Below are 23,472 nucleotides of genomic sequence, written 5' to 3' on the forward strand. Positions count from 1 at the left end.
GTAAGCTCCCCAGACATGCTTATATCTGCACTATATAACTACCACTTCCAAACCCATGATGAGACCGCTTATCGCCACAGGGGTTAAAAGTATAATGTATTATAGAACTGTATTAAGCTCCAGTAACTATATACCAGGGCTCCATCCCTACACATGGATCCACCTCTAACAGTCATCCATTGCATTGTTATTAGTGTTGTTTTAGTAATGCATTTGACTTTTAGTTTTAGTTATAGCTGTAGATAGAAAAAAGTTTAGTTATAGTTTTAGTTTTAGCTACCATCTTCAATACATTTTAGTTATAGTTTTAGATCTTAGATTTCAAGAGTGTTAAGTGTCAGTTATCCATACGGTACCATTCAAAACAAATACATGTACCATAGCACTAAATATGATCATTTGGTCTTTTCTGGCCAAAACTATCTGTATACCCACATGGCTTTTGGGCAAATTATGTAAGTCAGTTTATATGTTAGTTGCAATGATGGAGTTTAAACAAGTTAATGTTGGAAGGTATTATTAATACAATAATGTTACTTACTGACAGCTTGTAGTTGATGACCAGGTAAATGCAATAGGGTAAATGGTTCCACAATGCAAAGTAGGCAGGAAACGGTGAACATTACAATCAGAATAACTCCATTATAATCAGGATAACTCTCAAAAGCGTGTGTCAGAAAAGAGTGCACTGATGGCCACATAGAAAGTTGGAAAAAGTTTGTCTCCACCCAAAGCCCACCCCTAGATTTAGGAGACTACATTCAAAATATGTGTATATATTGTGAAAGCAGTGCAAATAATAATAATAAAACAAACAAACAAAAATCATAAGCTAAATTAATAAATACACTGTAAATAAATAAAAGATACAAGTCAGGTTTTGGAGGATATGCACCCACATGCGAGTCTTATGCGGTAGACTTTTGCCACATTCCATGAGTTGCCTCTAACTCAAAGGTTAGCTTGAGTGTGATAGTGTAGGGTTTCATAATTCCTGTGGCTTCAAATATAGGAGAACTGTGGAATGCTGCACAACTTACCAAAACAACCACCATCACTAGACAGTGGTGGACAAGTGCCACATGGCAAACAGTGTTTGTGATATTGTATTGTGTGATAATCGTGAATAATCGATTATCATGAAAAGTCATCATCATTATTAAAATCTTCATTATTGCATTATCGAAATAACAGGAAATTTCCGGATACTTCTGTAAACTACATGTGGCCAACCTGAAAGGAGACAATGTTATAAATTTTTGTCTCATAATACTGGTTTCCAGATATAGCTACAAAGCAAGCACAACTGCATAATGACACAGTGATAATTATTAGAGACATTTACAGTATCTTAATTAGCAGGGGCGGATCCAGGAGCTGGCAAGGGGAGGGGCACAAATAGGCTAAGTTGTAGGTGGTTGGGGAAGTACTGAGATTCTCTTGTCACAAGTTAGTTTCTGCATTTTTGAAGCACCAAACAATCACCTCTTTATAGTGTCTCACTGCCCTTTGCAGATGGTTGTGAACTCTTAAAAGCTGTTCAAAAGGTTTTGAATGTCTTAAACAACTGCAACACGATAATTATTTTTAGAGGCGCTTAGTACGCACGAATTAACGAAGGTGCTGGGTAACTATTTCACAACTAGTTTGACTGGTTTGCTTTGATTTCAAGTGAAATTCTACCATATTTTCACAAGTTTAATAGCAAAACTGATCTTGGCCTGACAAAGTTCAGTATTTTATTCGGAAGTAGCTATGGCTAGCTTCTCCACAAGGTGAGAGGGGGGGGGAGGGGGGGGGGGGGGGGGGGGGCATTTGCCCCAAATGCCCCATCCTGGATCCGCCATTGATTAGTACTTACATGTGCAGTCAAGTACCATGATAATTGCGATAATGAGGTGCAGTATTGCAATAACAAAAATTTCATTATTGCACAGTCCTAGTATTGAGTGCTAAAGTCTGCAAATTTAAAGTATAATAAGTTTGCTTGTTTGATGTGGAAAAACGTATAATAAATGTTTCTGAAAATACAAGATACACAATGTGACAATTAAGGTACCAAGATAGATATGCAAGATCAACAGAATGTATACACTAAGGTACCAAAATCAAAATGATTCGCTGTTGCAAGTGCCAAAACAATTGTAGTAAATATGAAAGACCGATTTAGCAGTCAGTGCATGCCACCCTTCAATAATTTGATGTACAGTTACGTTCTTTCAACCCACCATGTTTGGTTTATGCAATAATGAATGCAGCAGCTTACCTACATGATTTTTCTTCAAAGAACAAGTATAATACAGTGCACATGGTTTCACTAATTTTAAAAGAGCTCTTATTATTAAATTCTGTGATAGTTTATGTTAGCTATGTCCTGCTTGACAACATCGCAGTAGTAACTCTTTTAGCATTAAACCATTGTAATGATTATTAAATATTTTTATAGAAAAACACTTTTAATTACTTATATATACACTGGCAGATATTATGTGTATAGTGAATAATTAACTAATATGTGTTACTACAATATAGCAAGGTACTTTTAGTTTTAGTTTAAAGTAATCAACAACTTTATATATATAGGTGGCAAGTATTTTTAGTTTTAGCTTTAATTATTTGTTTACTTGGCAAGTACTTTTAGTTTCAGTTATTTGTAAACATTAAATGATGGTATTAGTTTTAGTATAAGTTTCCACGTAAAATTTGAAGCACTTTTAGTTTTAGTTTTAGTCTTTTGACAAATCAGAAAAACTTAAATTTTAGTTTTAGCTTCAGATAACTAAAAGTAACAGCTCTAACTAAAACCACTTTTAGTTTTAGTCTTAGTTAACTAAAACAACACTAATTGCTATATTTAAAAAGCAATAGATATACTTTTGAATGAATATTTGTATGCCTAACTATGTTTGATTTGTTCACATTGCATATAGTACTGATGGTTGTGCACCTATGATGATGTGTTATGTGTAGCTATACAGTACTATAGTATATAGGGTAGGAGTAGAGAACTCAAGGACCCTTTGTTATCATCATAAGTGTCGGCCATGCACCACTCAATTTTCTTGAATTTTAACTGTAATGTCTACAAATTTAGCTTGGGATGGTATTTGGTATAATACTTAATGACCTTTAAGATCATGCATGTATATGTACTGTGGAGTATATCTGTTGTGGATCCAAGCCAAAGTAATTCTGAGCATTTTTTGTGTGAATTCAGTGAACTTCAAAAGACCATTACTACAATAATGAGACATACTGCTGGAGACCTGGAAGTATTTAGTATTAAAGCTTATTTATAACACTTTCCTTCCATATTTGCATGCATGAACATAACAGGTCTATATGGTAGTTGCACAAGTACAGTGAGCCATCCCTTATACGGCTAGCTTGACATGTTCAACATTTGATTATTACTGCATGGAAAGAAAGTATAGTATTAGGCCAACATTTATATATTAATTCCTTGTTTCCCGTCACCCACCCACATGCCACTTTGCCTATGTACTGCATTGGTAAGATTTAAAATTATACAAATAATTTTTGTGTTTAAGATCGAGGTACTGTAATAGAGCTGTCAGCAACTCTAATATAACACTCAGTTCTACAGCAATCAAAACCATATTTTATTTACTGGGAGGCATTTTACTACTTTCAAACTCCTCTAAAAAAGTGTGACCTTGTTCTAGGAAAGTGCTCTGTAACATGTATGAAAGCCACATTCCTTTGAAACATCTAGCTTGTTGCTTGAAACAAATTGACTGGTGGACAGTATAGAGAAGGCTCACCAAAATAATGAAATTTTACAATAAGAAACCACCCATCCACATTACCTGATTGCTCTCAAGCCGTGAGGTGATGGAAAACAAGGAATCTTGTAACTAAACTGCAACCAATTAATGCACACAGCAGCAGAAACTCGTACGATGAAGTACATCAAGCTAACTAGCTATACGAATGGCACAGGAACAACTGAGTTCAAACTGAATATACAATCTATCATATACGTAGCTGTACAAATACAAGTTAACCCACCAAATGAATTATGCTAACTGTGACACACTGGTCTCTATAGCTATAGTCAGTCTGAGACTTCATGGAAATAACACACATACAACTCTCTCAGCACAGAGCAGAATGCCTATAAGGGTCAGTCTGACAATATATTCACCTGCATAACCTTTGGCCAGCTGGTATACTAAGTAACAGTGATAGAGAGCCAATAATTTTATAATAATGAAAGACGAAGCAGGCGTAAAACAATTACTAAAACACATGCAAATATTTTCTGTTATATCTACAATGTTAGTAGACTACCTCCCATAATTGAATTCTTTTAGGCATGCTTATAAAAGAAATTCAGTGGTTAAATTTGTATTGGCTTGGGTGACTGGTCATTTGCTGTGGGCTATTAGCATGGAAGAGTGCTAGCTGATTGAAAGTGGTTTTCAATGCTTGAGGTCTTTCTGCTGGCGGGTCAGGTCTCTAACCTTTTACTGATGTGTTAGCAGGTCTCTAACCATTTTAAGGATGAAAAAAAACATATCTAATTAGTGATTTTTAAAGACCTCATTATCTTCCAAATGTCAAGGCATAATCCATTATCTAAGTGCTTTAAGAAGGAGAAGGGCAAAAAGCCTTAGTTTTTGGACCTTGGTCAATAAAACTATTTGTTTACATAGAAAACAATCAATATCTTATTAGTTTAAAGGCTGGTCTAGTATACTAGACCAATGCAGAGCCTGCAGCTGCAACATGATGGCCCATTAAAAAGCTATATTAAATATCTCATCCTGGCTGTAAACAAAATGGCTGAAAATGCCATTTTTATTAAAGTTTTGCATTCCCATTGCATACAGTTCTGTAGCATCAATGTACAAGAATTATCCTGAAAAAGTGATGTGTGTTGTTTCTTTGTTAGAAGTTTTAATTGGTTACAGGTGGACATAAATCATTGAAATCCCTCTGTAACTCTGTAATCCTTGTGATGTAGATCAAATTTATTCAGTATTATATAGCAGAGATTATTAATTTTGACACTGGTATTCCAATGTTTTACATCCACCTGTAGCCAATTAAAACTTCATCATTAAATAATACTTCAATAGACATGATACACATGAGGTTGATCCTTGTGTGTGGTTAGGTTCCCATGTGCAAAGAATAAAATACTCCTTTAAAAAGGCCACATATTAGAGCAGTGATCATGACTATAGTATGTACAAGTTGCAGTGTTGGGAGTAACGCGTTACTTACGTATGTAACGCGTTACGTAATATGCTATAAAAACAGGTAATATAGCGCAAGCTACTTTACTTACAAATGTAACGCGTTACCTAAGTAATATAGTTACTGTAACGAATCTATTATTACGTAATATTATTACTACAAGTAACGAAGTTACTAATCTCGTTAGTTATCCTCTGAGTAGCGCCTAGCCACAATGAAGTAACGAGGCCTACTGAATGAAGCTTATTCACCAGCTTCTTACTTATAACCAAAATTTGCATATTGTCCAACAACGCAATCATGTCACGTGATAAAGTGGTAGTTTCACACGTGACAGCTTAAGGCTGTGGACACAAAGTAATATAATATGTAATATTATTACAGTTACTTTATTTTATGGGTAATATGTAACTGTAACTAAATAGTTCAATTGCAAGTAATATGTAATATGTAACTAGTTACTTTTACAAAGTAACTTGCCCAACACTGACAAGTTGAGCTGAATCCTGAAAAACACCTAAAAATTAAAAGTGGATTTTTCCTCAACAGAGTTAACATTTCAGTCAACCAGATGACTAGTGGTAACAACAAAGGTGTCAACAACAGCCATGTACAGTTTGGCTCCATTACAAGTTCGGGAAAGGGCTATAATGGACACTGTATTTATATGGCTTCCCCATAGGAATGTATTATGAAAATTTTGATTGGCTGTAAATATTATGTCAGACATTTGAACAAAAAAATTTTGAAATATTTTTAGCGGGTCAAACAGTACTACAAATAAGCCAAATTTCAAGATCGTGTGTAGTTGCATCCATGAGTTATTAAATGTTTTTGAGGATTCAGCTCAATGCGAACATACTATACAATCTGATTGCTATTAAGCAATCGTGCAATCAATGATTATCAGTTAATCAACTGTAAGGGACCAAATTACATAGGGTGGGGGCCAGTGCCCCCCCCCCCCCCCCCCCCAAATTTTTCATAGTGTAGCCCAAATCTGTGCATGGAATTACTACCATAGTATAAAGGGACTGCATGCATGGGACTCTAGGTGGGTTAATTAGAACCCCTATACATTAAATTTTTGATACTCTAATAGAGCAGTCATATATTTACTTGGATGAATCAGTCAGTGTCATCCATATCAGAAGTTATCAAGATAAATTATAGCACTCACGAAATTTTCTTTCATATCCACACCACTTGGGTACTGCAATGGACAATGTGACTTCTTAAGTCCAAATTTTTTGGTTTGGGCCTAAGTCAATGGAAATAGCCAGCACAGCCCAAACTAAACACTCTGTAACGGACACTATACATTTCATACATATTCCTGCTACTCTATTTGACACAATCATTCACTAAAGTGCCAAAATTCTTATCGAGTTTGTAGCATGTGTGAAGTAATTTTAGAAGGGGAGGCATGCGAATAGCCCTATTTTTTGACCTTGTCCATAATGTTTATACGGAAGACAATCAAAATTCTATTAATTTGTTGAATGGTACAAATTAAACCTGCAGCTGCAACACGATGGCCCATTAAAATGCTAATTGTTTTCTCAGCCTAGCAGTAAATAGAAGGGGAAGTTTTGCATTCCCAGGGTAGATATAAACAGTGTAACCAGCCAGGAACTGCGGCTCCAACTTTTCTCAGTCTTTATATTTGCGACTTATTCTTGGTGCTAATGAATTCCAGCAGTCTTTGCTCACCCAAAAGGTTCTATGAGCCACATACGAGGCCACCATATCACTAAAAAAGTAGTTTCCTTGTAAATGAAATTTCTGTAATGAATCACTTGCTTTACAGGCAACATAATAGATTAGTGTGCAGCTTGTGTGAAGAACAAGAGACCCTTTTGGGATAGGCGTTTAAAATAAACACAGCGAAAAAAAATGATATTATTATTAATACAGGAAAAAGGCATAAAGCCTGTGAGTCCTGCTCATTACAATGAGGAATAGTTAAAATTATCAATAATATAATTTTAAAGTCATTAATTTTACAGAATTCGCCAACACTACTGTACTTCATTTGGTAATCAGTTCCATTCATTGATAGATCTTATAGCAAAAAAGTTTCTGCGGACAGTCTTCTGTGCATGTGGTTTAAATATTTTGTAACCATGCCCCTTGGCAATTGACGGAAAAACCATGTGTTATGGTACAAGATGAAGACTGTATGAAGTTTGGGTCCACTCTGTTGTCATGTCAACCCTAACACTCCGGGAACAGTCCATATTACCTAACATGTGATAAATAACTTATGAAAAATGCATGCGACTCAGTAAATGGCAGGCTACACACTTACATCAGTAGGCAAACTCCATGATGTCACGATGTTGCATGTAACATATCATGCCAAATAAGCAATCCAAGATGTACAGAATAAGTAGGTGAGATAATTTCAAGCAACTACTGGTTATCGACTGAACTCCTTTACATGTTAACAATTAATATTACTGTTACAGTATAATACAATATGAACTGTACAATGATCTGCTGTAGCTAGGTCTAACAACATAATTATTGTGAGCTACCATACTACAGTATTGCAAGGGAAATAATATAGCTAGCTACAGCTGCAGGAGTTGACCTGAACAACATCGGATCCATCACATGTTTTGCCTTCATCCCTCTCATGGACTGATCGGCTTCTAAGTGCAACTGGCACATTCCACACACGCAGGGATAATTCACGCTGTACTGGTCTATTCTTCCGTGGTGTAAACCTCATTGACACTATAACCACAAATTTACAACCATTAACTAATTCAATTTAAATTGTGTCATACTATAGGCAGTAATCACACATCAGTGCCCATGCATCGTTCGTTCGTTCGTTACTCACATCAGTCCCAGCGTGTGGCCATTTGGTATCTGTAGCTCGTTACTCATCCCAGGTTTGGATCTGTGGCCAGCACATGACTACATTGTTGACATCTCTTATGTCAACTTTCACACCTGAGGAATGCGCTCCACATAGTTTCTCACGACCAATCAATATACCTCCACGGCTGCGGGAAAGCTTGTAAATAGCATGTAAATAGAGCCCAGGTGTTAGATACTTTGCTTTCTAACTTTCGCTATACATGCTGTAAATGCAGAGATCAAGTTAATTAACTCAATTACTTCGGCTAGACTGTGAGAGCTAGGAAACTACTGTGAGTCTGTAGCTGTTGATTCAATCGGTACGCAGTGCGAAGTGGTAGCACAACCGGTGAGCCTATAGCTGGCTTTTGAGAAGAACTAGTACCAGGTAGCTATGTAAATGCTCTAGTTAGGTTATCACTGTGCAACCGATTTGTATAAGTTCGTAGCTAACTACCATTGGTTCACAGTATACCTCCTTATTCAAATTGTATAAATATTACAGTTGACTAGTTAAGTGTTATTTGCTAGCCTGATAACTATGTGTTTATTTTTACCGCCAGATATAATTCAAACCGAGGAGGTCGTGGGAAGTGACTCGAGCTAACCGCATTGTCGGGAGAAGAACCCTACTTGAAAAAACATTTTCTCTACATAGCCAGTACCATGCATCGCAGTGTGTATCCATTTCGAGACAGCAACGCTAACAACAATTCTACTCCCATCCCAAGCTATTTCGTCCCAATGCCGCAACAACACCAGCAGCATCAACCACCTAACCACTTCAGGTGACCACACAATTACGTCACCACATGACCACGTGATGGTTTAATCTGGCATCAATAGTATTTTTCAGTGTGGTCATAAGTTTTTTTTAACAATGTGATTACTATCTAGTGCGCCGAAAATGTTCTCTTATTTTATTTGTTGATGCCGCGAAGGCCTATCGCTTGTCACTGTCTGAAGCGATGTTAAAAATGTGCGTAAGTGTATTGTGTAGTACCTGATGACCAGTAAACCATCACTAACGGGACCATTCTTTGTATTTTTTTGTGTTGTACGTTATATAGGTTTTATTTGTAATATGACAGTATTGATTTAGTGTGAGGCGTTTTCCAGTGATATGTTAAGCCCGTATCATTCGATTGTGGCATTGTAATTTTGTGTTTGTGTAGTTTTCCAACCGGCCAGGCTACAATTACACCAGCTGGTATGACAATAATGCCATCCAGTCACCTATATGGACACACTGGCCTTCTACAATCACCGATGCCATTGCTCTCGACTACAGCGGATACAAACGGAGGACAAATTGTAACCGCTGGAATATCACCGCCAACTGGATACGCAGGTGTGTGCCATTTCAAATACTGTATTTAGCTCCAGTATTGTACCTTTTGATTGTACAAAATTTGTAAATGTTTATGTGGGTTCTGGAACAAGGTTCTGATCATGTCTACATGATTGTGAAAGGTTTCAGTATATTCTAGTACAGTCTTATTGTGTTAACAAGGACCCTCAAAATTGTTGGGCCACTCGTGTAAGGCTTTGTGATCCCTAGTATTATTATGTATACTGTAGTGAAATGTGTGTAAACTGAAAGAGTAGGCTAATTATAGTTTGTTAACTTCTTAATTTCTAACTGTATGTTATGCCATCATACCACCTGTGACCACCATCAGTTTACATATAATTCGGAAACTTTTAAAACTGCTATATTTTATGGAAAAATGAAACCAGTTTACTATCAAATTTTGTATCTGCTAGTCTTTAATGTAGTTTTGTGTGTATGTGTGTGCTTGAGGGTGTCGTATTTGTTGTACTGTTTTAGTTTATGTTGTTTTTTTTGTCTTTGGCAGTGTTTTCTGACCAGGTCAATGGAGGTGTCACTACTTCAGGTGCTTATCAGTTAACATCTCCTACTGGACACAGTGTCCTCGTGTCTCCTAACCTGGTTCAACCTAACCCTCCTCCAGCAAGGTGTGTTGTGTGTGTGTGTCTGTCTGTGCGTGCATGCGTTCGTGTGTCTGTGCATGCATGCGTTCGTGTGTCTGTGTGTATTGGCACATGTTTGTGAACATAATATGTATTAAATTTTGACACTTGTGCACTTGATGTAATCATACATGCCTCTTAAGGTGTTTCATAAGAGTAGAATGTTTCATAAGAGTAGAATCAACAGGTCTGCCAAAAGTGTTGCTATCTATGCTGACACTGCAGATGACATGAGATGTGTTGTTTACTCAATGCCATGTGTCATCATCCCAGCCTGTGTGGTGTGTGCTTGCCACACTGGGACAACCTCCATGCTGTGGTGTACTTGGGATATTTTGATTGATTGAAGATCTCACCACGAAGTGTAACCTGTGTGGAGTGACCTGCACTCAAAAATGCAGACACCTACACTTATCCAGTGCATCACTTAGGAAACTTTGACACTTAGGGTATTTGAGTTGAGGTGTTAAGCTCATGTTACACAGAATCTTACTGTTATACAGGCTATGGTGCAGCCCTATATATCATTATAAATGGACTCAAGTTGCAGGTCTCCATTTTGGAGGTGAAATGTATGGAACTGTCATATATATAGGGACCAATTCTTTTGTCCTTAATACAAAAGGCTTCCCTATTCTTAAATTGTTTCCTAAGATCAAACTGGGATTTGTCATGTTATACTTTATGTACTTGCTGTGGTGGAAAATGAAACTAAGTTATTGAGGTGTTCGTATTGTGTGTGAATGTGTTTGCATATATGCTGTATAGTGAGATTATAGTTTTGTTATTATGAAAACCTGGAACACCCTTCAATTGAGCTCGTTTCCTTTTTGGGACAAGGGCCAGTTGACAATTAGAAGCTACACTGTTTGTTAAAAGTATTGTTAATTGTTGAAACTGGATAAATTTTAAACTCTTAGGAAAATAAGATAAATGCCTGTTTGTGGTGAAGGTGCCTAGTCACCTCTGTGGCTTTGTACATGTAATTATTCAATTGTATCGTGTCTTTGAATTACATTACAATTCAGTTTCCACTTATACAATGAGTCTAAGCATATGTATGTGTGTGTGTGTGTGTGTGTAACATATTAAATTGCTTTTGTGTGTGTGTATGATTAAATGATGTACTAATTTTATTTGATTTGTAGAGAGAAGTATTTGGTGAAGAAAAACTACCTGACAAGGTAAAGCTTTAGCTGTGAGATTTGACATGTGCATGACCGGAACCGGGATCCTACCTATCCCCTTTTAAATGTGGACACTTACATAATAATGACACTTAGTAACGTGGCACACACCAGTGTACCCATTTTAGCTTCCTGTGGCATTTCATTTTAGGTGGAAAGGTTGCTGGTATATGCTCAGCCTTGTAGGTGGTCAAGTGTCCAGGTATACTTCAAAGCTTAATTGCGTATTAAGTTGGCAATAAATATGAGCACTGGTGGAATAACAATTTTTACTTGATAGATATTGTGCTATACTTGCTTATCGTAGCAACCTGTCTATAGTATGGCGGGAATGATATTTCCATATATGGGTATTTCACTGCACTCAACTCGTGATCTCACCCACCAGGCTGAAGTCTTGTTACACAACCTGACAACTTTATTGAATCAGGATGTTATTGTGTGTACTAGTGTTACAATAGTTCTCTTTGTTTTTCCTTATAAGGGAGGCCATGAGGCAATACTTGAGAGAGAAGAAGGATTGTACAGTAACCATTATTAATGCTAAGGTGGCACAGAAGTCTTATCGTAATGAGAAAAGGTGAGCTTGTATCAACAACAAGCGTTTATGTAAAGTGTAATCTGGCGTAAAATTGGAGCCCTCCAGAAAGGTTTCCTCTTTATACACATGAATAGTGCAGGAATGATATTATAGTGTGGATGTGTGTTAGTTGTAGTGGTACATGCTTCAGGAATCCAGTTGCTGTATGTTGAGACAATGATTAATACTGTATACTGACCTAAACCAGTGATTTAAAAATTATATTCTTTCATCCCTAACTTTCTGTGTTCTGTATGTGTTATGTATCTTTGTTTAGTTGCATGTGTAGTGTACGTGTGTGCGTGCTTACGTGTGTGCGTGCTTACATGTGTGCGTATGCATGTTTATCACCATTGTTGATTTATTCTTACTCATTACAAACTAGTATTTCATCCCATCAGGTTCTTCTGCCCTCCACCGATGATGTACCTCAGTGGTGATGGCTGGGAGGTGAAGAGGAAAGCTTACAAGGAAAAACAAGCGGCAAAAAAACAAAATTCTGAGGAAGAGTCAAGCAGTACTCCTTCACCTTTCCCTACACTCAACTTGTGTGCCTTCATCGGTATAGGCAGTTCTGACCAGGAAATGATCAGATTGTCATTAGAAGATAAGGTAAGGTTGTATGTACTGGAACCTGTTAACGTGGACCCCTGAGGACACCAATGTAATTCAGACACTTAGCTATACTAATGTATTCCTTGAAATTACCTGGAAAATTTTAGGACTGTGTATGGACAAGTCGCCTGAATGCTTTATACATGTTTTTGACTATGGTGTAATGTATTTAATTCTCGGGAGGCCATTTGTGCATTTTGAAAATACTGAAGTCATATTGTGAATGAAAACATAGTGGACTAATGGCATAATATACCTTTTCTTTTTCTGAGAAACTTGTCACACCTTACGGCCTCCATTATCTTACTGGATTATCTCACTAGGTGCATGGGATTTTGGTGCAACCTGTTCAGCAGTTTGCATTCCTACTATACCTTATTTGGAATAGCTTCCTTCATTTTCTCACGCTCACATTATGTACAGACATGCTGTGGCTTTGGCTAATCTCATTTCAACAGATTTGATTTTCCCACGTAACACACTTGACATTTGATACGTTCCCTAATAGATGTTTGTTTCCACGTACACGCTAACATTTTGAGTAGTTCTGTCTTGTTAAAGTATACTTTTGCCTACAATTTTTGTGGGGACCATGGACAGGGTGTCCTGGTTAGCAGTTCAGGATATCCTCATTATAAATGGATTTTTAACAAAAAAAAATCAGTAACTCTCTATTGGCTCTCTGTGTGGTTACACAAGACTTCCTTTCTTACACCAGCCCACATATCTAGGTTCCCCCCAGAATTTGTAATTCGTTTAGAAAACCACCTGTCTTAATTCAGCCACCAACTAAAAATTTTTATAATCTTTTAAAGTTGTAGGCTGTAGGAGACAGTGTACCTGTACGTACATACACTGTGTATTACTGAGTGTAGTATGCGTTGCACTTTTATACAGTAACACAGAATTGCATTTTGTGTATCCAGGGTGACGTTTTTGATATTCTTAAGGTGTCTTGTTTCATAATCTATTATGTTCTCTTTGTGATTGCTTCCTATTTATGTACATACATAATAATGATCATGTTGGCGTAATGAAGTGGTCTTATTGCACTATCAGACATCTCGTTGAATCCTACTCACTTCGAAAGCCTTACGATGATTCCAGTGAATAGCTTAGTGTCTAAGTGTTGTGTGTGTCTTGCAATTAACCGTGTGAATCTGGCCTGACTTTCTCACACTTTACGGCTTCAGGCAACACTTTGAAGTATCATCCTACACATATTTGCCCACAGGCTATGAATTACACATACACACAAACACTAACCATGTGTGCAGCTGGCTATTATCACAATGGTCACTCTGTATATACAACCATCATGTAAGCAGATGAATATTGTAATGGTGTGAGGCTTACATACACTTGCCCTGTTATACATACAATATATACAGTCATATATCTACCACCGTTTGTGTTTGCGTTGGGGGGACAAGATGAAGCAAATTAAATGAAAATTCATGTTATAGTCCTGTGACTCCAGAGTGCTTATTCATTGCAGTCTGAGTGGCGAAGAATTCTGTCCTCTGTGCTGGAGTGCTGTACCAAAATTGGGCTGGAACGTACCTGCATACATGCCAGCATGCACCTATAGCAGTTGCTAAGAAATGGATAGTTAGTCAACAGGAAACACATATGTCCCTCTTCTCATGAAAGAAGCTCAGTGTTCTGTGACATTTGATTGGAAGTGATCGAGCGACATGTGGTTCAAATTCTGGGAATGGAGGAATGCTTTTTTCCCATTTTGCTCCTTTTCTTTATTTCACTTAGAGGTTACATATACACAACGTGACATCTACACTTCAGTGTCTGGTTGCCGTTGTACTAAAACGCACTCATGGTGAATGAGGTATCAATGCCAGGCCTATTTGGTAAGGTATTGGTTTTAATTTTTTTTTTTAGAATAGAACTTTTAGGCAATAATGCCAACTTTTAAAACTACTTCTAATTAGTATATAATTGACTTGAGTCATGAGGCTCAGGGTGTTAGCTACCACAGTCACTTGTTATTGCTGAGATAACTTTTATTATTATGTTTTAAACTATATGTGGTGACCCACCCTTGATCCCTGTTGTTTTTCTGTGACAGGTTTTTCTTCTTTTAGAGCCAGATTTCCATTACACTTCCAGGTTGTCGTTTTGAAGAAGTACCATGTATTTGTACAATGTATGTTGTTGAATTTCTTTCATATATTGTGCCACTGTAGGACTACTGTGCTGCCAAGACACTGTATATTTCTGATGCTGACAAGAGGAAGCATTTTCAGTTGGCATGTAAAATATTCTTTGACGTCAGTTATGATCTTGGAACCTTTTTGTCGAAAAGAATAAAAGTACGTTGACGTGTATGTGTATGTGGTGGTGCGTATAAGACAACTGCGTGATCTTAATCAATCCTTACAGGTGATCTCCAAACCTTCCAAAAAGAAACAGTCCTTAAAGAACTCTGACTGCTCATGTAAGTATCAAGATGATTGAATACAAAAGGGAGAGAGGGTGGGAAGCCTTAATAGTCAATCCGAAACCTTTAGGGACAAAGCAAAAACAAAAAAAATAGCCACCACAATAAGAACAAGTATAAGTCTGTTTGCGTTGCTGTCATATTGAAGTGTATTGTACAATATGGTTCCCAGGTAGGACCTGTCTTGGGCTGGGCTTTGCTGCTATAGAGTTGTTGTGCCACATGTCAATACTATGATTAGTGTGTTGGTGATTGTTATGGTAATGTTGTTTTATATACAGACAATTATTGCGATTTAGTTGGTCTGGAATCTTATTATTCTATCATGACTTGTGGTATCAGCTCTACAGAGTTACTGGACTTTGTTTACATCTAATAACTATAGTGTGACAGTTTGATGGTTTGTTTGCACACCTTTCATTAGCCATTGCCAGTATTATGAAGTGTTGAGCAAATGCTTATCTTAAAACCACTTCTACTGAATTGCTGTGGAAGAATTTAATCTCAGAATTACAATGTGAATAATCCCTAAAGGTACACTTTACAAGTGACCTGTCTAATGAAGCCACCTGCTTAGCAAGGCCAGAAAAGAAGATTGCTTCTTTAAAATGACATATTTGGACTAACAGATTTCCCCTTATAAGACTTGTAATCTCACCACAGGAAGGCTAGGCTTGTTCTGTTAATGCTGAAAATCAGATCGTCAGTCGATCATCGACTGAATGCCGACTAAATTCAGTGGAGATTTGATCCCAATGCTTATATCTATGTGATATTATTAAAGAGTTTAATGTAGATTAATGAGGGTGGCTTTTTAGTTTACATGTGAAGCCAGTTACAATCTGACAGCAAAAGTCTATGTTTCATTTTCACACCTGTACTTGAGCAGCTGTCGACAATTTGTTCCCCCATCAGTTTACAAATGTGTGGGAAATGTTGGGCAGTCTTGGCTTGTTAGTTTTGTCTACTGCTGAAGTACCTACATGTATCCTAGCTAATTTATCTTCCAAGCAAGTTGTACTTTGAGGTAAATTTACATTGGGAACTGATCTGTAGTTGCATGTAGCTATATTTTAAAACATTAGTTTGGTTGAAAATGGATGTTACATTCTTTACACTGTACTTTAGCATACTTAGCCCCATGTGACAGCCTTTAACTTTCTGCTATTTCTTTGTCAGTAAAATTTGAGACATATTTGCTATTTTCTCTCCTAGTATGTATCCCATCAGGATCAAGGGTGGCATTGTTCAACAGACTTCGTTGTCAAACTGTTAGCACTCGATACCTCAATGTTGAAGGGGACCATTTTCAAGCTAGCTCCATGCACTGGGGCTCCTTCTACATACACCTTGGTGAGCTCTTTGTGTGTGTACGTGCGTGCGTGCATACATGTATGTTTGTCTGTGTGTACGTGTGTACATCCGTGTGTGTGTTGTGCCTGTGTGTGTGTGTGTGTGTGTATTGTGTACATGTAGTTGGTGTATTATAGCACTGATCCAGTGCAAGTGATACACAATATAAATATTGTGGGGTTTAATTTTGGTGGATCTTAATTACGATTTAGTTACCTATAGAACTCTGTATTTATACAACTCTAAACATGCCAAGCATCTACATTGCCCTGGGCCTGCATGTAATGAATGTATGATGTTCTAATGAGTGGGAAACAAGGGTGGTACATGTACACAAGTACGGGAGGATGGGTGTGGTGTGTACATATTAATATACAGGTGTTGCTAGTATACACTTTAGTCATTGTGTTGTGGTTGTTATGACAATGTTCCCATTGTGTCATACAATTAGTGGGTAGTGTCCTGTTTACATGTGTTAATTTGTAACTCAATTATTGTATTATTAGATTGTGAATAGGGCTATTTCTTGGAACCAAAAGTGGCCAATTAGTAGATGCAAGTTAGTGCCTGCACTCACTTTAGTTTGTACCTCATTTGCGGAGTATTATAATGGCCATCTAAAACACCTTGATATTCACAATTGTTACTCATTCATAGTACTTGTTACATGTAGCCTACAGTCACATTTCGGACTACTGAATTGTGGTAGATACCTCTTGAATAATGGCAGCATTTGTGTCAACGTTCATTTTCTGATTTCTGACCCTGAAATAAAGCCATATCTACTGTTTTAGCCACAAGCCATACCCAAAATTGCACAAGCCAGAAATTTGTACTACATTACATGTTATAATCTTTGGTATATTGCATCCCTTTTCACAATACTTTATTAGGTACTGTGGCATACCTTGTGATTTGTACTCCTCGAGGCTATGTCTACACAACAAAACCAACCATCCTCCATGATGGCTTGGTAGCTTACGGCAGCTTATATCATTGTAAAGGTCCTTGTTGTTGACCCACTGAAGACCCAGTGAGTCACTTCTTGGTAGATGAAATCAAATGGGTGTCACCATCATAATACATTATCACTGTCACTTTGACTTGTAAATTGTCTAGTCTTTAGTCTATAGCTAGCATATCAGTGTGTATGGGTGTTAATTGTACTCCCACTAATGGCCGAAGTGTAGAACCTTTAAGTGGTAATCTTTGATTGCTCAAAGCCTTTTTACTTCAAACATTTTAGTACTGTGATCTAAAATGTGCACCTGTATATAACTTTTACAGATAGTAGATGGTGTCCGTATAATAGAACTTGTCTTGAGAAAGATAGGACGTTGTGTGTGTGTGTATGTGTGAGTTTGCATGTAAGTGTGTTACACGTGTGTACATGTTTACTGAATATGTACAATTGTTGGGACTGTGAACAAGTGTTAAAGTTCATGAATCAAGCTTACAGAGAAACGTGCATAATGTGGGCAACTTGGGACCAACCAAAAGCATCCTGGTCAGTGATACTTTGGGACCTTTACTACAGGTTGGGTGTAATCACTTGTCTGGCTAATGTATGTAGCCATAAGCACATTATCAATTTCCAGTTAGTATTATTAATTCACATGTTTTCCCTGTAGTTGATGAGAGTGAAGAACAAGAAGATGATAATGACTCGGTGGAGTTTGCTGTTCAAGATGGCTACATCAGTTATGGCAGTGCTGTCAAGTTGGTTTGCTGTACAACGGGACTGTCTCTACCAAAACTGGTATGTGTTTATAGTGTAGCACCTCCTGGTTGTTGGTCACGTTGTTGTAACACCTCTTTTTTAGTAGGCCCTGTTTTGTTTATATCTGGTAAACAAATTAGCAGCAATTAGATATACAAATTTGTACACAACACATGTTATGATGGGCACCTGTGCTCCTTATAATGTCAGCAACACATGTGTATCTACTGTTGACAACTGTTGTTGATGTACAGCAGCTTGCCTGACTGAATTTAGACACTCCTATTTAGATTTAAAAAAAAAACTGTTGGTAATCCTTTATACAATTTTTGAAGGTTTAATGGTCTATATGTACGTTTCTTTGGAATTTGTTATGACAACCACTTCAAATTTTCAATTTGTAGTACACTATCTAAAGCAGCTACCTGCCTATTTAAGGTCAGGCCAGCGTCAATGGCTTAGACAGGTTTCACTGTATTGGATCAGCTATGCATGTCTATCAGTGAAGATTTATTATTGGTTATTGGAAGTACCAGCCAAGACAATGGTAATGTGTTAATATTCATTGGGGCTCTCCCAATAACTAAGATGGGAACATGTGTTGATGGTTTAGTATTGGTAACATCTGTTATTTCATGTTAACCTCATGTTCTCACGCTAATCAACCCTAATACTAATTGTATGGGAAATTTTGAAGGTGTCATAATTCCCTTGTTTTGGTTTGTGTCAAGAACAGGATTTTCTAGCTTTTAAATGGCTTCACAATGTTATGAAAGGGCTTCACAATGTTACGAAATGTTTTGACCATAACTTAGCCTCTGCCCATGTAACAGAAGTTATTTCCATAATTTTTCCTTCTTTGCAGAAGAATGTCTGGATCCATGCAGTTGTGGCTTGTTAAGATTTCAAACTGTCTGGAGGTCTAGTCATCTCTGCCTGGTCTGTGTTTAAATGCCCCCTACTATACATACTGGTATTCAGCTGTCTTCTGGGTCTCTAAAAAAGGGAGAATGAGTGCCTATGAGCAGGTTATAGAGGAGCGGTTTTGTGATCCTAGTGGGTGTGGTGTTATGTGCCCATGTGATCCACAGATAATCCGCAAGGTGGAGAAACAGTCAGTGGTACTGGATGCTGATGAAAATATCTCGCAACTCCACAAGGTCAGCAGCCAGTGTGTAGCTGTGTAGTGTATACTGTATCCAAACCCTATGGGGACCATACAGTATACAGTGCTAGAAATTAGGGTAGAATTTGGTTGGCTGTTTTTGGAAGGTAGAACTCTTTCCCAGTGAATATGTATGTATACAGTAATTTTGTCTGACCAAATTCTAAAATTGGCTGACTGCTATTTCTGGCACTGTATAAGCCATAGACATTTGGGCCGGTCACATATGAAATTGCTGTGTAAAGTCATCAACAATGACATTTTTAAAGCTATAGAAGTGATTATTGTTACAGAATATAATATTATAGAATGGCTGGGATGGATTATACATTACGTGATCATGCTATTACATTAGAATGTGAACTAGATATAAACTGTTTATTGACTGTTATTGTGCTTATAGCGATGGCCTTGTACTTCTAGAAGTTTACAGTAGTATAATGTTGGGGAAATTCCAATGACAATTGTAAACACAAAAGCTATTTAATATGTTATGTGGGGTCTGGCAACAAACGGTAAACACTCTACTATATTTTTATGAATAAAGTTTCATCAACTACTTGGAAGCATTTTTTGTGGATTTCACATGGTACATAATTGTACTTGACAATAAGGGGCTTGCAAAAATCAGTTATGTGCTTGTATAAGAAAACGGCTACTTTTTAATAAGATAATCTCAAAATTATGGTGACCATGTCCAGGTGTACTTCATGACCTCATTAATAAAACTGCCCAACCAACCTAATAAGGTTTCACTAGGTCACATGATCCATTATGACATCATCACAGGTGGCCCTATACCTGAAGGGTACAGAGAGGATGTATCTGTGTCTCTCACAGGATAAGATCATGCAGTTTCAGGTGAGTAGTGTTGCACTATGTTGTGGTGTGTACCTTACTGTACCTTACTGTATCACTACTGTAGCTAGTATTCAGTGAAACATGTGTTAAAGAAATAAATATATTACAACTGGACACGTAGTCACGTGTGGCCAGACTATATACATATATTGTAGGAGCAGGAGCTTATCGCTCTCAGTATAAACATCTGTACATAACAGTTCAGTCTGACACATTTTCAGTACTTAAGTTGTACTGAAGTGTCCCCTAGGATAATTGGATCATGTGAGCATTTCTACCTGCAAGTAGACAAGGCTATTAAAGTTGTTAAGGAAGCTGCCTTGGAATTGGGGTTTGAAGCTAGTACAAGGTGGTTTTTAGTAGTTTCCTACCAGTCACGGAGCATATTGATAGTCTTACATGAAGTAATGTTGTTTGAAGACACAGCGAGTTACCCCAGTATTTGTATAGCTTCTAAGAACAACTTTGTAGTTGGATTAAATATTTTAACTGTGGACACATTTATACTGGAAGTGATAAACCCCTGTGTCAGTAAAATAATGTGGTCTGGCCACGTGAGACTATATATCACTAGTGATTTACAGATATGCATGATGGATTTGTGAAAGCTATACTGCTTTGAGATAGACATGCATTTTAATGCAGCTTATAATAAGACAACAATGGGATATGTAATTAACATTTTTTTGCATGTTTGTTCAGGCTACGGTTTGTCCTAATGAGGAACACAGAGAACTGATCAATGATGGAGCATCATGGACCATTATCAGTACTGGTGGGTGATTGTAACTAGAATATTGTGTAGTGCAATTTTTACAGTTTGTATAAAAAAGATGACCTGGAGTGGAGGGAAATTGGGTCCGTTTTGTTTTTTGTGTGTATACATTAGGGCACTTCAACATGACTCCAAACTGCCTTGAATAGAGTGATCCCACCGTATAGGCTGGCCTTCATAATGTGAGATATTTTCACGCAATTGCATTGAAAATTTGTTATTGTGCAATACACTCAACACACACTACCATGCTCAAGGAGCTCTACTAATTGATTCCTTACAATACACTCTAATAGAACACACACTAGTGCTACAGTATTTCATATCATACACATGTTACTATCATTTCAGACAAGGCTGTGTACACATTCTGTGAGGCGATGGGACCAGTTGATATTCCTGTAACACCTATACCAGTTGCTGACAGCATTAGGGAAACTAGTAACCATGACAACATCCGTTTGGTAGAGCTACTTGGTGAAGACTTCTCACCCGAGCTAACCGTGTGGTTTGGAGATGTGCCAGCTGTGACCACTGCTTATAGGTAAAAGTTTAGTGTATGTGTAGCTATAGATTACAATATACGGTGGGATAACATTACAATTTATAGACCCCTCTATAGAATAGAGGCTGTAGTACTGTGCATATTCAGTTACCACATTCAACTACTCTAATAAAACATACACTAACTATTACATATACCAACAGTTAATACTCCACAGTCATTCTCTACTGTATTTCTATCAGACCTCCCTATAATACAGTGTATATATTTAGTAATGTACTGGGTTTATTCCTGTAGATGTGAAGAATGCATTGTAGCTGAAGTCCCAGACATCACCAACTTCAAGAAGAACTGGTGCAGGGTGGAGAAAGCTTATCGAGTACCGGTCCTACTTGTCAGGGATGATGGAGTGATATACAGAACAGGACTGAAGTATACTTTCTCTCCAGAGCCTCCAGCGGTCTCTGAAATGGACTCAAATATGATCTCTGGTGGAAGAAACTCGCCACATCAAAGAGAACAGATAAAGAGCTTCAGCAGTGTGGCTGAAAATGGCTACTCTAGCAATCCTGCTACTAAGAAGTCTGAAAGGCACCGCCCCCCACCACTGTTGGTTCTTCCCAATCAAAATGCTGCCACCAACCGCACCTCCAGTAACCATAACTACCCTACTAATATCACTAGTATAAACATGACACCCAATAGTCCGATTCTAACAGATTCAAGTACCACAAGTTCTCCACCCAAAATTCTAAGTCCCCCTAGAGTTCAGGAACATCATATTCAGAACTCACCGATGGTGACACCACATTCTGTGAATGGACAATTTGTGACACCACATTCTGTGAATGGACAATTGTTAACGTGTGCTACTACGAACTGGGGAAACAACCATCCGTTCACACCGAACGTCAAAGTGTCAATGTCACACACATACCCTGGGGATTGTCATATCTTACAGACAATGCATTTACCACCACATCTAGTCCCCATAAAACATCAGCAACCAAATGGATCAATAGTTATACAACAGCCCCAGTTAATGGCAGGTGCTAATGGAAGACACATACCACCTCAATTGGTGCCTATACAGCACCCACAACAAGACGTCCTACACTATGCTCATGTCAGCAGTAATGGTAGCCTAGTCCCTACTGTGTCATTGACTACGTTACCTGCTCCTCCTGGATCACTACAAATTAATGCCCACCATATATCGACATGACAACCATAACCAGTTCTCTCAACTTGTAATTCTGTATTTCAGTTTTCATGTTAGTTACTTTCTTTTTATAATCACACAATGAACAACAATCCTTTTTGTACATACGTATGTATGAGCTAATTTGTAACATGATTGATATTGATCCTTTTTAATATTATCAAGTATACAACTAATGTATTATATACCTGGTGACGTGGGTACTGACATTTGCAGCTATCATTTGGTACAAGTAAAAGGTTTATTTAATCACAATGTAGGCGTAAACATGAGATGAAGCCTTGCTCTGTTCATTGTCCCTGTTTGATAACTTGCAATTTCTCATGTCTCAAATCTTTGCCACACTTAACAGTACCTTACTTGTTTGAGTGTGAGGGGTGCCAAAGTGTTACGTCAGAGAGGACCGGAGCAACTTAACTATAAAGTGGACAATATACTCTAATAGAGCAGCCACAATATAAATGCTGGAACATCATTGATGAGTAAAACAACATTATGTGTTTAACCATAAATAATCCCCCAGGCCCAGAGATTAAAGAGACAATTTTAAAGTTTGTTTGCTAGCCCTAGCAGGTCCCTCAGTTATGTTTCTGAATGTAATTGATTTATATGGTACAAAATACTTCAACAACACACTTAACTATAATATATGATAAAACTGTTATGGAGATAATTAAAATTAGATAAGCATATAATAATCACAACATCCACAAGCCCCGTCAACAGCTCAGAGAAAAGGTTAGTTAATAATGGGGTGTATAATATAGCTCATTGTTGCATTGATCACTTGTGTAGAGCAATAAAGCTGCCGCAGATTACATGTATAACCTCTATATTGTAAGGTTAAAGATTTTCAAAAGGAATCTTCCATGTACACCCTATTCTATCAGCTTGATGTTGTTTTAAGTGGTGCTTTCTTAACTGGTTTAGAAACTGAAC

The 23,472-nt window shown here is 37.5% G+C and overlaps 1 protein-coding gene across 4 annotated transcripts; it reads left to right on the forward strand.

The window, feature by feature from the left end:
- Positions 1 to 8,260: 8,260 nt before the first annotated feature.
- On the forward strand, positions 8,261 to 22,709 carry LOC136252662 (recombining binding protein suppressor of hairless-like). Of its 4 annotated transcripts, none has more exons than XM_066045203.1 (16): positions 8,261 to 8,417; positions 8,661 to 8,885; positions 9,273 to 9,448; positions 9,957 to 10,077; positions 11,241 to 11,276; positions 11,764 to 11,859; positions 12,261 to 12,471; positions 14,679 to 14,804; positions 14,875 to 14,929; positions 16,148 to 16,285; positions 17,917 to 18,044; positions 19,097 to 19,165; positions 19,960 to 20,031; positions 20,734 to 20,806; positions 21,158 to 21,350; positions 21,609 to 22,709. In XM_066045203.1, the coding sequence occupies exons 2-16, from the start codon at positions 8,764 to 8,766 to the stop codon at positions 22,534 to 22,536; spliced, it is 2,544 nt and encodes an 847-aa protein (XP_065901275.1). In that variant the 5' UTR covers positions 8,261 to 8,417; positions 8,661 to 8,763; the 3' UTR covers positions 22,537 to 22,709. The 4 variants fall into 4 exon arrangements, with proteins under 4 accessions (XP_065901275.1, XP_065901274.1, XP_065901276.1 ...); XM_066045202.1 differs by having other exon boundaries at positions 8,268 to 8,485; XM_066045204.1 differs by having other exon boundaries at positions 8,268 to 8,446.
- Positions 22,710 to 23,472: the final 763 nt, after the last annotated feature.

Source organism: Dysidea avara, chromosome 4 (assembly GCF_963678975.1).
Source record: "Dysidea avara chromosome 4, odDysAvar1.4, whole genome shotgun sequence".
NCBI lineage: Eukaryota > Metazoa > Porifera > Demospongiae > Dictyoceratida > Dysideidae > Dysidea > Dysidea avara.

Excerpts from the sequence above, each read along its gene's own strand:
- LOC136252662 (XM_066045203.1), top strand. The coding sequence starts at position 8,764 with ATGCATCGCAGTGTGTATCCATTTCGAGACAGCAACGCTAACAACAAT. Across the intron at positions 12,472-14,678 it reads GATTGTCATTAGAAGATAAG|GACTACTGTGCTGCCAAGAC; the intron begins GTAAGGTTGTAT and ends GTGCCACTGTAG. Across the intron at positions 14,930-16,147 it reads AAAGAACTCTGACTGCTCAT|TATGTATCCCATCAGGATCA; the intron begins GTAAGTATCAAG and ends TTTCTCTCCTAG.